This window comes from Lepus europaeus, chromosome 1 (genome assembly GCF_033115175.1).
Source record: "Lepus europaeus isolate LE1 chromosome 1, mLepTim1.pri, whole genome shotgun sequence".
NCBI lineage: Eukaryota > Metazoa > Chordata > Mammalia > Lagomorpha > Leporidae > Lepus > Lepus europaeus.
The window spans coordinates 81,349,002-81,364,009 of record NC_084827.1 but is presented as its reverse complement, the minus strand read 5'-3'; the positions used below and the strand labels follow the sequence as shown (position 1 = coordinate 81,364,009).

Sequence of the window (15,008 nt, the reverse complement as noted above, 5' to 3'; positions counted from 1 at the left end):
TTTTCTTTTATTGTTAATGCTTTGGGAAATCTGTACAAGTAATCCTTTCCTCCTTCAGTTATGTAAACATGTTCCCATACCTAGCAGTGTTATACTAAATTAACTTCATCTCGGATTGTTTATAGATAGGTAAAGTGGAGTGCAGATCATGATTTTTGTATGGATACTTAATAGTTTAAGTAATAATTGTTTTAAAAAAGTTTACTTTCCAATAGATTTACTAGAATCTATTAAAATATATTGATTATATGTATATGCTTACATTTCTGGATTCATTTTGTTTGACATCTTAATTGCTGCAGCTTAAAAAAAAATATTTATTTACTTAATTTGAGAGGCAGAGTTACAAAGAGAGGGAGAGATAGAGAAAAGACTTCCATCTGCTGGTTCACTCCCCAAATAGCCACAATGGCTGGAGCTAGGCTGATCCAAAGCCAGGAACCAGAAGGTTCTTCAGGATCTCCCAAGGCGGTGCGGGGAACCAAGCACTTGGGCCATGCTCCACTGCTTTCTCAGGCCATTAGCAGAGAGCTGGATCATAAGTGGAGCAGCCAGGACTAAATCTGGCACCCCTTATGGGGATGCTGGCATTGCGCGTAGATGCTTAACCTACAACACCACAGTGTCGGCCCCAATTGCTGTAGCTTTATAATAACTCTTGCAATCAGTTACTATACTTCCTCTTCATTATAATTATCTTTGATAATATTTGATAATTCTGCAACCTTTAAGTTTCCATATAACTTTAGAATAATCTTGTCCATTTCTTCAAAAATAATATGGGGGAATTTTGTTAGTGAATACATTAATTATATATATTAATTTAGATAAATGAACAACATAATAATCTTGAGGTTTCTGTTAGATATACATATCTCTGAATGTGTTAGACATTATTCAACCTTTGCTGACAATGTTTGTGTACCGCGCTGATCCAAAGGCAGGAGCCAGGTGCTTCTCCTGGTCTCCCATGGGGTGCAGGGCCCAAGCACTTGGGCCATAGCAGAGAGCTGGCCTGGAAAAGGGGCAACCGGGACAGAATCCGGCGCCCCGACCGGGACTAGAACCCGGTGTGCCGGCGCTGCTAGGCGGAGGATTAGCCTGTTGAGCCACGGCGCCGGCCTTATACTTTGATTTTATATCCTATTATCTTACGAAATTCATTTATTACTTCCAGTGTTTTAGAGCTACCATAAAAACTGTAGAGAAAATTAAATTTCCCTCCGATTTCTATTCCCCATTCATTTTCCTAGTTCTTACTACAAAAGACATCACTGTTCCTACATTCTTTAATCTCTTTTCAGAAATATGCATATACAAATCCAATAGTATTTCAGTGTAAGAAAACTCCAAAAAGTTTATGAAAAAAGTGAAATGAAAAGATATTTATTTGAGGAAAAAATATTGAAGTCACACATAAATTTTCCATAATATGTATTTTCCATGAACTTTTGGAAATGCCCATATATACTATTTACAGTTCTTCATTTTGTTGATTCTCATCCTACCTTTTCAGAAGGATCAACATTATTCCAGTATCTGCAGTTCATGTAAAAGCATACTAAGGAAACAAAATAAATTTTCAAATACAGTATTTGTTTTCTCCATATTTATAATACTGAGACCTGGAATGAAGTATGGATCTCCACATTCAGAAGTATGAAGCTAGACCCATCCTTACACCTTACACAATAATCCATTCAAAATGGATCAAAGACCTACATCTATGATCTGTTACCATCCAATTACTTGAGAACATTGGGGAAACTGCAAGACATTGGCATAGGCAAAAACTTCTTTAAAAAGATCCCAGAAGCACAGGCAATCTCAGCAAAAATTGCTGAGATTCTTTGGAACTGCAAAAGATACACTCAGCAAAGTGAAGAGGCAATTGACATTGTGTGAGAAAATATTTGCAAACTATGCAACTGATGGAGGGTTAACATCCTGAATCTATAAAGTACTCAAGAAACTCAGCAGAGGAGACAAGGGCTGTAAATAATCCTCTAATCTCAAAATGTCCATTTCACTCCAATACATTATATTATAGGTACTCTATTATTACCACAGATAAGAGAAAACATGGTATTTGTCTTTTTGGGACAAGTTTAGTAAGTATAATCATTTCCAGTTGCATCCATTTTGTTGAAAAAGACATGATTTCATTTTTTTTTACTGCAGAGTAGTATTTCATATTTTATATACATATATATTATATATATATCATAATTTCTTTATCCAGTCAACAGTTGATGGACATCTGGGTTGATTCCATATGTTAGCTAATTGTGAATTGTGCTCAGTGAACATGGAGGAAACAGAAAACTCTTACATATGCTGACTTCTTTTGGTTTGGGTAAATTCCCAGGAGTGATATGACTAGATCATATGGTAGATCTATATTCATATTTCTTTGTATCTCCATCCTGTCTTCCACAGTGGCTGCACCAGTTTGCATTCCCACCAACAGTGGATTAGGATACCTTTTTCCCCACATCCTCACCAGCATTTATGGTTTGTTGATTTCTGTATGAGAGCCATTCTAATTGGAGTGAGGTGAAACACAATGGTGATTTTGATTTTCATATCCCTTATGGCTAGTGATCCTGAACATTTTCACAAGGGTTTGTTGGCCACTTGAATTTCCTCTCTTGGAAAATGCCGTTCAAGTCCTTTGCCCATTTCTTAAGTGGATTGTTTGTTTTGTTATTGTTGAATTTCTTGAGCACGATTTGTTGCCATATACTTACATGAAGTACTTTCTAACAATCCAGTGATTTCTATGGTGTCATTGATATTCTGCCTCCATTTTCATCTCTAATTCCATATATTTGGAAGTTCTCTTTTTTCTTGGTTAGTCTACCTAACAGTTCTTTAATTTTACTTATTACTACAAAGATTCATATTATTGATTTGTTTTTGCATTTTAAGATTTTGTCATTTGTGTTCTGAGGCTTATTATTTCTTTTTTTCTATCTACTTTGGATTTGTTTTGTCCTTATATTTTGAGCTCTTTGAGATGCTGTGATGAATTGTTTATTTGATATCAATGTGGTTTATTTGCATGCACACATTTGTTGCTAAAAACTATGATCTTAGTACTGCTTTCGCTGCATTCCATGGTTTTTGTTATGCTGTATTTTTATTTTCATTTTTTTCACCCAAGATTTTTGCTCATTTCTTCTCAATTTCTTACTTGATTCATGGGTTTTTAAGGAATAGCTTTTTAACTTTCCTTATATTTCTGTAATTTTCAACATTTTTTCTTATTGATTTATAGTTTTATTGCATTGTTAAGATACTTGATATGAGTTTTATACTCAAATTTGTTGAGACATGTTTTGTGACCTACCTTATGCAAGAAAGTATTCAGAAGTTGTTGAGAAGAGTATATTCTGCAGGTGTTCGGTGAACATTTTCGTAGCTGTCTGTTAGGTCAAACTGACCCCAGATAGAAATAATTCTGATGCTTCTTTGTTGATTGATAAGATCTGACTTATAAAGTTTCTGTTGAGAAGTCTTTAGTCAAGCGACTTGGAATCCTGTTATGTGTTATTTGCTTCTTTTGTAGGTTTGAGAATCCTCTCTTTATTTTTAAACTTGGGGGAGCTTGGGTAGACTTGGTTGGGTTAAATCTGAGTGATGGCCTTTGCAATTCCTGTACCTGTATAGAAACTTTCTCTAGATATGTGACATTTTCCTCACTCTGTATTTGAGTACAGTCTCTACCTCCATGGAATTATAAAGTCCTTTTGGAATCTCAATAACTCAAAAGCTTTCTCTTTTGATGTTATATATTCCATAGCTTTCTGTATTCCTCTGTTCTTTCTTCATTTCCAACTCTGTATTTTAAAATCACCTATCTTCAAGATCACTGGTTCTTTCTTCTTTTTACTCTATTCTTCTTTTGATGCCTTCTATTTTTCTGTTTTAGAACTTTTATATGTATTTCAGTGAAAGGTAAAAATGAGTTGAAAACCTATAGGATGACTTCATCTTTTCTAGAGATATAAAAGATTGGTCACTTAATATCAACCAACCCTGGGAATAAAAGAGAAAAATAGAGCTTCAGTAGATTATGACATCAGAGATTATTCTGATTTTTAGATAAATAACAATTAATACTATTATTTACTGGACTGGGATTTATGGAAATATGTAAGATGTTTATTTGAATCACCTGAACCCTTTTAGAAACATAACCCTATTTTTTTTATCTTTTGTTAGTTTTTAACAGATTCAATGTAGTTCATAGACACAACTCCAAGAATACAATGATATTCCCTTCTTTCCTACCCCTCTCCTCCTTTTCCTTCCACTGCTCCTCCTTCTCCACTTCCTCCCCCTTTATTTCTTTTTCTCTTTCCCTCCTTATTTTTTTTCTCTTCCTCCCCCCCTTTTTTTTAGACTTTGAGACAACTTATGATTAATTCACAGTATAAGTTAGGGTTTAATGCTTTACCAAATAAAAATAACAAGTAAAAACCAAAAAAAAAAATCACATTTAGTGAAGATATAGGCAAGGGTTATAAACAATAAACAAGTGGAAAGGTGCCTATTTCACCCATATACAATAAATTTTTAAGTACTCGTAGATCATTACAGTTATAGTAGTATAACATTATTAACTATTGGCTTGACAAAGGTATAAAACAAAGACTGACAAAGCTGTATTTTCAGCTATCTTGATACACAGTAATTTTTCTTTTTTGTTATTTTTTCTTTTCCTTTAAATTTTAGTTCCCACATTTAAGATAGAACTTATGGTATTTGTTTTTCTATTTCTAGCACATTTCACTCAACATGATGTCTTCCAGTTGCATCCATTTTGCTAATTGAGTAACAATCCATTGTGTATATGTACATACCACATTTGCATGATCCATTCTTCTGATGATGGACAACATAGTTGATTCTATATTTTGGGTACTGTGAACAGTGCTACTGTAAACATTGTGGTGCAGGTATCACTGTGTGATACAACATATTTATGTCTTTTGCATATATACCCAGTAGTGGGATTGCTGGATCATATAACATGTCTACTTCCAGTCTTTTTTTAAGAATTCTCCTAATGTTTTCCACAGCGGATGCATTAATTTACATTCCCACCAACGTATATGTGTTCACCTTTCTCCACATCCTCTCCTTCATTTGTTACTATCTGTCTTTTGGATTTTAGCTATTCTGACAGGAGTGACATGATATCTCATTGCCGTTTTGTTTTTCATTTCCCCTATAGTAAGTGACATAGACCATTTTTTCATATATTTATTGGCCATTTGTATTCCTTCTTTTGAGAACTGCCTGTTGATGTCTTTTGCCCATTTAACAGGATTGACTGTTGTTGAGTTTTGTAAGTTGCTGATGTATTCTCTATATTAATCCTTTCTCAGATACATAACTCACATACATTTTTTCCCATTCTGTTGGTTGTCTCTTCATTCTATTTATTATTTCCTTTGCTGTTTAGAAACTTCTGAGTTTGATATTATCCCATTCATTTAGTTTTGCTTTTATTTCCTTTGCTTTGGGGTTCTGGCCCAAGAAGTCATCCTTTACATCAGTGTCTTAGAATGTTTCCCCTACATTTTCTTTCAGTAGCTTTCTAGTCTCAGATCTTAAATTTAGATCTTTGAGCCATCCATTTTTGATATACTGAGATAAATGATATAATTTCATTCTTATTCATGAAAATGTTTCCCTTGATTTTGTTTAATTACTCTCATCTCTATCAAATTTCCCTGTTAGAATATTGAATTATTTTCCTGTGTTCTCTTGAATTTTGTTGAGTTTCCTTAAGATAGGTATTTGGAAAATTTCATCCAAGGTTTTGGAATTTTTGATCTTTAAATGACTGGATTGTGGCACCTTATTTTCCTTGTTAGGTGCAATTATATTTCTCTGCAAGTTCCTGGTGTTTTTTAGAGTATGACACCGTCTGTGCATTGAAGGATTAATTTTAGTAATTCTAAGCAGTTTATCTGCTATTAATGCGGTCTGTGAGCTGTCTGCTGCTGAGGTGGGCTCACTGCCTGCCTCTGCACCTGTCAGCCACTGGTGTTGGTGGCTGAGATATAAGGCTGCTCTGCCAGGACCACCAAGCTTTAGTGGGCACTAAAGCAGGTCCTGAGACTGTCTGTAGGCATTGGCCTGAGGTCTGTGACCAGTAAAATCTACTCAATGCTGGGTTTTAACAGCCTGTCACTGAGTTTCAAAATAGTTGATTCTGGGATATCTACCAAATGTTGTAGGAATTTTGAAAGAGGTAATTCCTCAGTTAGACAGACAAGACCTAGGACAGGCTACACATGCATCTCAGTCTCCAGACCCTGTACAGTCTTGATGGTGCATATTAGGTCCAAAAAATCCTATGTTATTACATGCTGAAAGAAGTCTGTGTCATCAGGGTGCACTTCCCTGCCCAATATAGGAGCAAGCCCAGAAACTCCATCTATAGTCACTTGCCTAAGAACGGGGGCTGTTAGGATCTGTCCAGCATAGGGCTTCACCAGCTCTGCATTGATGTCTATCATGTAGTCTGTAGGCCCCTTGCTGTTTGTTCAAAGTTGTAGGAAAGTGGTAAAAGCAGACCCTGGCAGACAATATTGATCTCAGGCTGGTCCCCACTGGGTCCCACAAGATCCCAGAGTAGCCTTCAGGCATACCCAAGACTGGCAGTGACACAAATCAAAATTATCCCTAACTGGAGTTAAGTTAAGTCTGCCTGAAGCCAGATTAAATCAAGACTCAGTCTGTGAAGACTGGGTAGGTAGTGGAGGCCTTGGGGTTCTATCAGGTACAGGCTCTTGCTAAGGTGGTAGTTCTGCTTTGAGTTCTAAGGCATGATCTGAAGCTCTCTCTCCTGGCCTCTCCTCATGGCTAGAGTTTCTCTTTCTGCAGACAGTTTGGGGAAAGTTGGCAGTTGCTGTCTGGCTTTGGTAGCTCCAAATATTCATTCCACTGGTAAGGACCCAGGTGTAGGACCTGGTGGGCTCCGCTTGATTTTTTTTCCCAGTGGGCCTGGCATTGGGATTCAGTTCACTCTCCCTCTAGCAAATGGAAATCATCTTTACAAACCCCACTCTTTGGAGCTGGGGGTTGGGGAGGTGGCACTGCCATCTCTTTTTCTTGATTTATTCAGTGTTACTTTTCTTTTGGTAATAAAAAGGTGATATACATTGGGCACTTACCTGGCTTCCATAACTCTTGTGGAGGTGACCTAGTGTGTATAAGGCTGTTCATATCAGTGCCTCTGAGGGGACATGGTCTCTGCAGCTTCTCATTCAGTCACTATTTGGTCCTGTCTCTTTAAGGGTGATTTTAAACGCAAAGCAAGGTTATACAGCTTTTATTTACAATTTTTACAAGGAATGTAATGAATCAAAAAGAAATAATCTGGAAGAGGAAAATCTGTATGATGTTACATAGGCAATTAGACCTTCTCCAATTTTGTTTCAGCATGCTTCAAGTGGAAATCTTAGCAACAATTTCAAGTGGAAATCTCAACAGTGAACACTAAGTTCTTGTCACGAAAATAGACACAGATTTTTCAAACATCAATTATGAAGCATTTTTAAATATAGAAATAAAATACTAAAAGTATATAGAAAAAAATCAAAATATTGCCTATTCAGTTATAAATACAGTGCCAGTTGTGACCCTTTTATGGTCTTGGAGAATTTTTTGCCTATGGATAAAATTGTAATGTTAGGACAGATTGTCAGTTCATCTGGTCCAATCTAATTTCTTTTCTTATTCTAGAAATTTAAAACAGTGTTTAAAATATGTGCAACATATAAGCAAGACTATGTTATACATAAAGCAATAGTTTTGGAGCTGTTTATTTGCCAAAATGAAACAGCCATTCTAATATTTCAGTTCAAAATCCTTGATTTTCAGTGATTATTAAGGAATTTCAATCATTCTAACTTATTTCCTGATTAACTAAGTTGTAGAGACTACTACATAGTACTTTTGCAGATTTTCAACCACATATTAAATATAAATTTAGATTTAAATTTAAATTTAAATTTAGATTTAACACCTGCAAAAAGAATGTATTACAAATCACAAAACACTGCACCCAATGTAGAGTTAGATTCTGAGTAATCATTTCCAGGCTGATGTGTAGAAGGGAAGTGGGGGGGGGGAATGCAGGCATTATATATTAACAAAAGGCATTTGGAATCTGTCAGGGGAAATCCTTCAATAAAATGTTGCTGGCACCATAACTTGATTAAATTCTTCCTTTGCCACTTAAGAGTTTTGTAAGATTATAGGATTTGCTTAAACTACCCAAGAAGTAATTTTCTTCACTTATTTAAGTAAATGTAATAATACTTCTTAAGGATATTATGAGGAGATGGTATGATCAAGTTTAAGATATGGTTAGTGAACGACTGCACTATATTCTCAATAGATGTTTATTATTTGATATTCATAATTATATGTAAATTTGCTTATTTGAGTCTAAATTCTCTAAGATTAGAGAATAACAGCCACTACCAGGTAATTTACCCTGTCCCATTGTTAATTCACTTTACTAGAATGAGACTGTAAGCACTGCCCGTCTCTAATATGAGTAGAGATTTCACACCTGACCTCGTTGACAGGCTATATAGAGACACTACAAAATTTGTATAAAATTAACTCAGCCTCTGGGTATAAGGTACACATAAAATGTAAATGAATTTTGTGTTTAAACTCGGTTCCCATTCCCAATATATGTGCAAATATTCCAAAATCTGACAAAATCTAAAATCTTCAATGATTTAAGTAACAAGAATTTTTATAATGGATGTTCAAACTATAGATTCTGTAAATCTGTGAGTGGTCAGGGGCCAGGGTTTAAAAGCAGAAACTAGGGACCAGCAGCTAGGGACCAGCAACTAGGGACCAGTGGTGTAGTGGGTAAAACTGCTGCCTACAGTGCTGGCATTCCATATAGGCACTGGTTCAAGCCCTGGCTGCTCCACTTCTTTTTTTTTTAAGATTTATTTATTTATTTGAAAGTCAGAGCTGCACAGGGAGAGAAGAAGAGTCAGAGAGAGAGAGGTTTCCATCTGATGGTTCACTCCCCAGTTGGCCGCAATGGCCGGAGCTGCACTAGTCCAAAACCAGGAGCCTCTTCCATGCCTCCCACACGGTGCAAGGGCCCAAAGACTTGGACCATCCTCCACTACTTTCCCAGGCCACAGCAGAGAGCCAGATCAGAATAGGAGCAGCCAGGACCTGAACCAGCTCCCAGTAGAGGATTATCCAAGTCCTTGGGCCCCTTCACCCACATAGGAGACCACATATGACCAGGAACAACATAAAACAAAAAAAGTCTGAATTTTACTCAGCATTTGCCTCCAGTGGTTCCTAAGGATGCTTCTAAGTTAGCAATGGATTTAAAGTCTCAAGAATTGTTATGTACCGTGAGTTTGGCATGGCACAAGGATATTGTGAGAGGTGTCTTCATGGAAGTCAATAATGCAGCTAAACAGGTCATGTATGAGCAAGAGCTCCTTGGGAAGACAAGATGAGGACTTCAGAGTTTAATTAGTAAGCATTTATTGTTGTAACTTTATAGCAAAATCAGAGGATGGGTTAGGGAACAAGTATCCTAAAAAGAATGATAGTTTGAACTATTTTTAATTTTTTTAAGTTATTTACTTGAAGGCAGAAAGAAAGACAAAGAAACATATAGATCTTTCACTTACTGATTCCATCCCTAAATGTCTTCAAATACAAAGTCTGATCCAAGTTAAAACCATGATCCTGAAACATAATCCAGGTCTCTCACATGGATGACAGAGACCCATGATCTTCAGCTGCCTCCCAGGGTGTGACTGAGTAGGAATCCTGAACTGGAACCAGGGCTGGGACTCAAACCTAGGCATCCCGATGTAGGATGTGGGTGTCCCAAGTAACATCTTAAGCACGGTGCCAAATGTCTACCCTCTAGGTTTTTTTTTTTTTTTTTTTTTTTTTTTATTGATTGGTGTTGATACTGCTTCGTGTCCAAATCAATTGCTTTGCAATTAACCTACCATGAAAATATGACCAGGAACAACATAAAACAAAAAAAGTATGAATTTTACTCAGCATTTGCCTCCAGTGGTTCCTAGAGATGCTTCTAAGTTAGTAATGGAATTAAGGTCTCAAGAATTGCTATGTACCATGAGTTTGGCATGGCACAAGGATATTGTGAGGGGTGTCTTCATGGAAGCCAATGATGCAGACTTTGAGTCTTTCCATTACAGATAAGAAGACTTGTGGGCCTCATGAATTCCAGTGTAAGAACAACAACTGTATTCCAGACCACTGGCGATGTGACAGCCAAAATGACTGCAGCGACAACTCAGATGAAGAAGACTGTAGTAAGTAGCTCTTTCCTAGCAACACTGCAAGCTTGACAGCCATTCCATAAGCAGGATGACGATTCTTAGTTCAGGTAAGGTATAAATTTGAAACTATCTGTCCTGAAGATCACATTTTAATACACATATTCACATTTGGGCAAGAAAATTCAGACTCAATTGACTTGAATCTCAAAGGGTAGAATTATTGAAATGCTCATCCTGGGAGTTATTTTCTTATGGTTCTCAGAGTTGGTGAGAAAGTATCACGAGGTTTAATGCAACCCATCAGTATGCAAAGAAGGAAGTCCTTGATGCAAGTTCACACAATGGCTGAATGATGCAGAGAAAAGCAAAAAACATCTCTTTCTTTAACAAGTGATATTCATTTCATTTCATTCTGAAATCCTTTTACACTACAGATTCACCCAGGAGCATCTTTCAGTGAAATATCATTTATTCTCTCTGGAGTGGTGAACACCATATGCATTCAGGATGCTTTTCTCTGAAAATATAATAACATTATTATCATCATCTGCCTTCTGCATTTGTATGTGATCAATTTAAAATAATAATTATCCAACAATTTTATTTTCTAAAAAATAAGGCAGTATGTAAAATTGTCACAATGTTTCCATAGTCTGGCATTAATTCCTGAATACATTTGTCATCACTTTTTATACACTGCTATTTAAATATGAAAGCAATAGAGCCATATTTGAAATAATAATAAAATTCCTTTAGTTAAATATTTACAGTCTATTTCTGAAAATGATTTGATTCAAATTAATAACAATAATATCTGCTCTTATAAACACCTTCCTGGACTAAGAACGTTCTTTCCCAGGGGAAACAAATTAAATATATGAAGGAATATGTTAAAGTAAATAATTATTAGAATGAAAGGTTTAATGTCATACTTAGCTTTTTGGCTTGCAAAATATCAGCTAATTTCAAAATTCAATGTGACCTGTGTTGGAGAATCAGTTACATTAAATATGGAACTATAGCTTATTATTATTATGGAATACTCTGAATATGGAATCTTTATAACTGTCTTTTCCCATATCTCTCAAGTGATTACTGTCCTTAGAAAGGTAAGGAATGTTGCAAAGAATGATTAGAGTGTTTTGGATTCCTTTAATCAATAATTATAGGGATTGGAGCTGTGGCTTAGCAGGTAAAGCCGCCGCCTACAGTGCTGGCCTCCCTTTTGGGCACCAGTTCGAATCCCAGCTGCTCTACTTCCAATGCAGCTCTCTGCTATAGCCTGGGAAAGCAGTAGAAGATGGCCCAATCCTTGGGCCACTGCACCCACATGGGAGACCCGGAAGAAGCTCCTGGCTCTTGGCTTTGGATCGGCACAGCTCCGGCCATTGCAGCCAACTGGGAAGTAAACCATGGGATGGAAAACCCCTCTCTCTGTTTCTCTGTCTCTGTCTGTCTGTCTCTCTCTCTGCCTCTCCTTCTCTCTCTGTGTAACTCTTATTTTCAAATAAATAAATAAATCTTTAAAATATCAATAAGCATAGAAAACTTTATGTAGCAGATTTTCAGATTTGTTACATGATTAAAATAAAAATCTAATGGGGTAAGTGTGGTAGAGATATAAAGGTATATACAAGAAATAAATAATTATAAAAGAAATAATTATTATATTTGTATAATGTATATATATATGTATATATATATATATGCTTTCTGTGCATTTGTATATTTGAACTAAAATATCCTGACGTTTACTTTACCTCATTTTTTATATAATTAGTGTTAATTGGTATTAGATAAAGGAGAACAAATGCCCTAGGACTGAAAAAATATTGAGAACAACAGAGGATTTGGTGAAAAGTAGTGAAGGCTTATGTCTCACAGAAACTTTATTCGAGACCAGTTGGAATTGTGTGAGAAGTTAGACTACTGCTATAATAAGCAAGGAAGAAAAAGAATGAAGCATTCCAAAGCATATTTCTGAGTCCTCTGGGAGCTTTCTAGGTGGATGAGCATCATTGTGCTGACATCCAAAGTCAACGTTAGGTACAGAAAAGCAAAGAGAAAGACCATGAACTCTTATTTGCCACTGTGGAAACTCAATGATAAATCACTGTAGCTACAAGCCCTGAGGAAAGGCTAGGAAAATAGCTGCAGTATCAACATTTGCAGTCTAAAATACCCAATTGTTCCCTTTTAGTTTTCATTTACTCTGTGTTTGATGCCTAGGACAAGTAATATCATTGAAGTGGCAAAGGGAGATTAAAGTGAACCAGAATGAAATATATTTCAATTGTAACATGGAAAAGAAGGCATATATAGGATAAGCTAAGAGTATGTAAATATTTAAAGGAAGGCAACAGTATTTTGACAGTGTGTTAACATGTTACACATGTAAAACTAGCAAGAGAAGGGATCAAGTGATGTAGATAATTTTGTAGTGTTTGAAGGTATTATCTTGAATAGGCCAGAAGAAATGCAAAGATAAAATACTGAAAATGCTACCATTTCCACCTTGGCAGAGCTGAGTCAATGAAGATTGAAAAAAGGATACAATAAATTTATAGAAACACAAAGAAATTATCCATATAGAAGCCAGGCTCACAGGAAATATTGTTGATATGGTAAAATATTATGAAGATATTTCCAATTTCTTATAATTTGTTGAAATTTTCATAAATATTAGGATAGGTACACACACACATACACATATATATATATACACAAACCTATGTCCAAACATATATATGTGTATATGTGTGTATGTGTATAAAAGATATAAATTGTCCTAATCTCATGTGTATATTTAAATACATAGTGTATATATATATATATATATATAGAGAGAGAGAGAGAGAGAGAGGGAGAGGTGTATTTTCATATTTTCTGAGTATCATTGGTCAGTTTTATGGGCTTTAATTTACATTGAACAGTTAATGTTTGATATTATTGTGGAACAATACATGCCTCAGATAGTAAATTTGAAAACAACAGCAACATATGTTTAAAGTCACTTTTGTTCTTCATTTATGAATTTTATTTAGTGAATTTATTTTTAAATAGTATCAAAAACACTCCAGACACATGGATGGGAAAAGTTCAAATTGTAGTAGACTACCAGCTATTCTTTAAACTTAATATAATTTCTATATTTTATATTTACATGGGTTAATTATTTTATTTTCATTTAATCAGCACTGACCATTTCCCCCATTAAGTGTTTAGCAGGAACACTATGCTTCAGCAATGATTTCTGCTTTTAAAAACAGGAAAATATATTTGATATTGGAGTTATTTTGTAATCTGGATCAAAATATTAGACACACTTCTGAAATTTAATTTCAATATTATCTTTTCAAATATTTTTAAAGAATTTATTTGAAAGGCAGAGTTACAGAGGGAGAGGAAGAGGGAGGAAAGAGGGAGATAGAGATAGAGATAGAGATAGAGATAGAGATAGAGATAGAGATCTTCCATCCACTAGTTCATTCCCCAAATGATCACAACTCCATCTGGGCATCCAATGTGGTTGCAAAAAGCCAAGTACTTGGGCCCTCTTCTGCTGCCTTCTCAGGCACATTAACAGGGAACTGGATCAGTAGTGGAGCAGCCAGGACTCAGTGCTCATATAGAATACCAATTTGCAGACAGTAGCTGAACCAGCTATGCCACAATGCTGGCCCGTTTGAATTTTTTTTTAATTTATGTGGCACTATGTAATGTTTCAATATATGTATACAGTATATGTGTCAAAGTAAGAGTAAACATATTTACCTCACTATAAGCATATTTTAAATAATGAGTGTGAAATAAATTATTTAATGTCTGCATTATTAGAAGTAATTAACAATATTAGAAGTAATTAACAAGATTTAAAAATATTAAGCAATTTGGTCAACTAAGTTAAGGTTTAAATTTGACAAGTTGTTTTTTTCAGCCTTATTTGAAAACTAGTACTTTCACATTGAATTTATATCAGATTATTATATATTATATCAGTCATATTAATTATGTTCGACAAACTCTTCTCAGATGCTAACACCCATATTCATATAACTTTGGAACTTCTCACCAGGGGTTTATGATAATATACTCAGCAGAAAAACTGCAGTCTGGGAATCATTCTGCTTTACCATTAATTCCATGGCTTTGAAAGTCACTTTTATTTTCTGAAAAAAAAAATTTTTTTTTTTTTTGACAGGCAGAGTGGCTAGAGAGAGAGAGACAGAGAGAAAGGTCTTCCTTTTTGCCATTGGTTCACCCTCCAATGGCCACTACGGCTGGTGCATCGCGCTGATCCGAAGCCAGGAGCCAGGTGCTTCTCCTGGTCTCCCATGCGGGTGCAGGGCCCAAGCACTTGGGCCATCCTCCACTGCCTTCCCGGGCCATAGCAGAGAGCTGGCCTGGAAGAGGGGCAACCGGGATAGAATCTGGCGCCCCGACCGGGACTAGAACCCTGTGTGCCGGCGCCGCAAGGCGGAGGATTAGCCTGTTGAGCCACGGCATCGGCTCTATTTTCTGAATTTTAATTCCTCCCTTTTAGTGCAAGAGGGTTTCCAGGTCTCTTCAGCGCTGAGGCTGCATATTTTTGCTTTTGTCGGTAGTAAATGGGATGACTAGTCTGTGTAACGCCCCTACTTTTCACTCTTATTATAAAATCCAAATTAACCTTCC

The 15,008-nt window shown here is 35.9% G+C and overlaps 1 protein-coding gene across 1 annotated transcript in view; it reads left to right on the top strand.

Moving 5' to 3' along the window:
- LRP1B (LDL receptor related protein 1B) overlaps positions 1–15,008 on the top strand; it is a 2,136,850-nt gene that overhangs the window by 1,964,937 nt on the left and 156,905 nt on the right. The window contains exon 67 of the mRNA XM_062186250.1: positions 10,251–10,367. Within this exon, the coding sequence (XP_062042234.1) occupies positions 10,251–10,367 (117 nt within the window). The remainder of the gene's footprint in view (positions 1–10,250; positions 10,368–15,008) is intronic.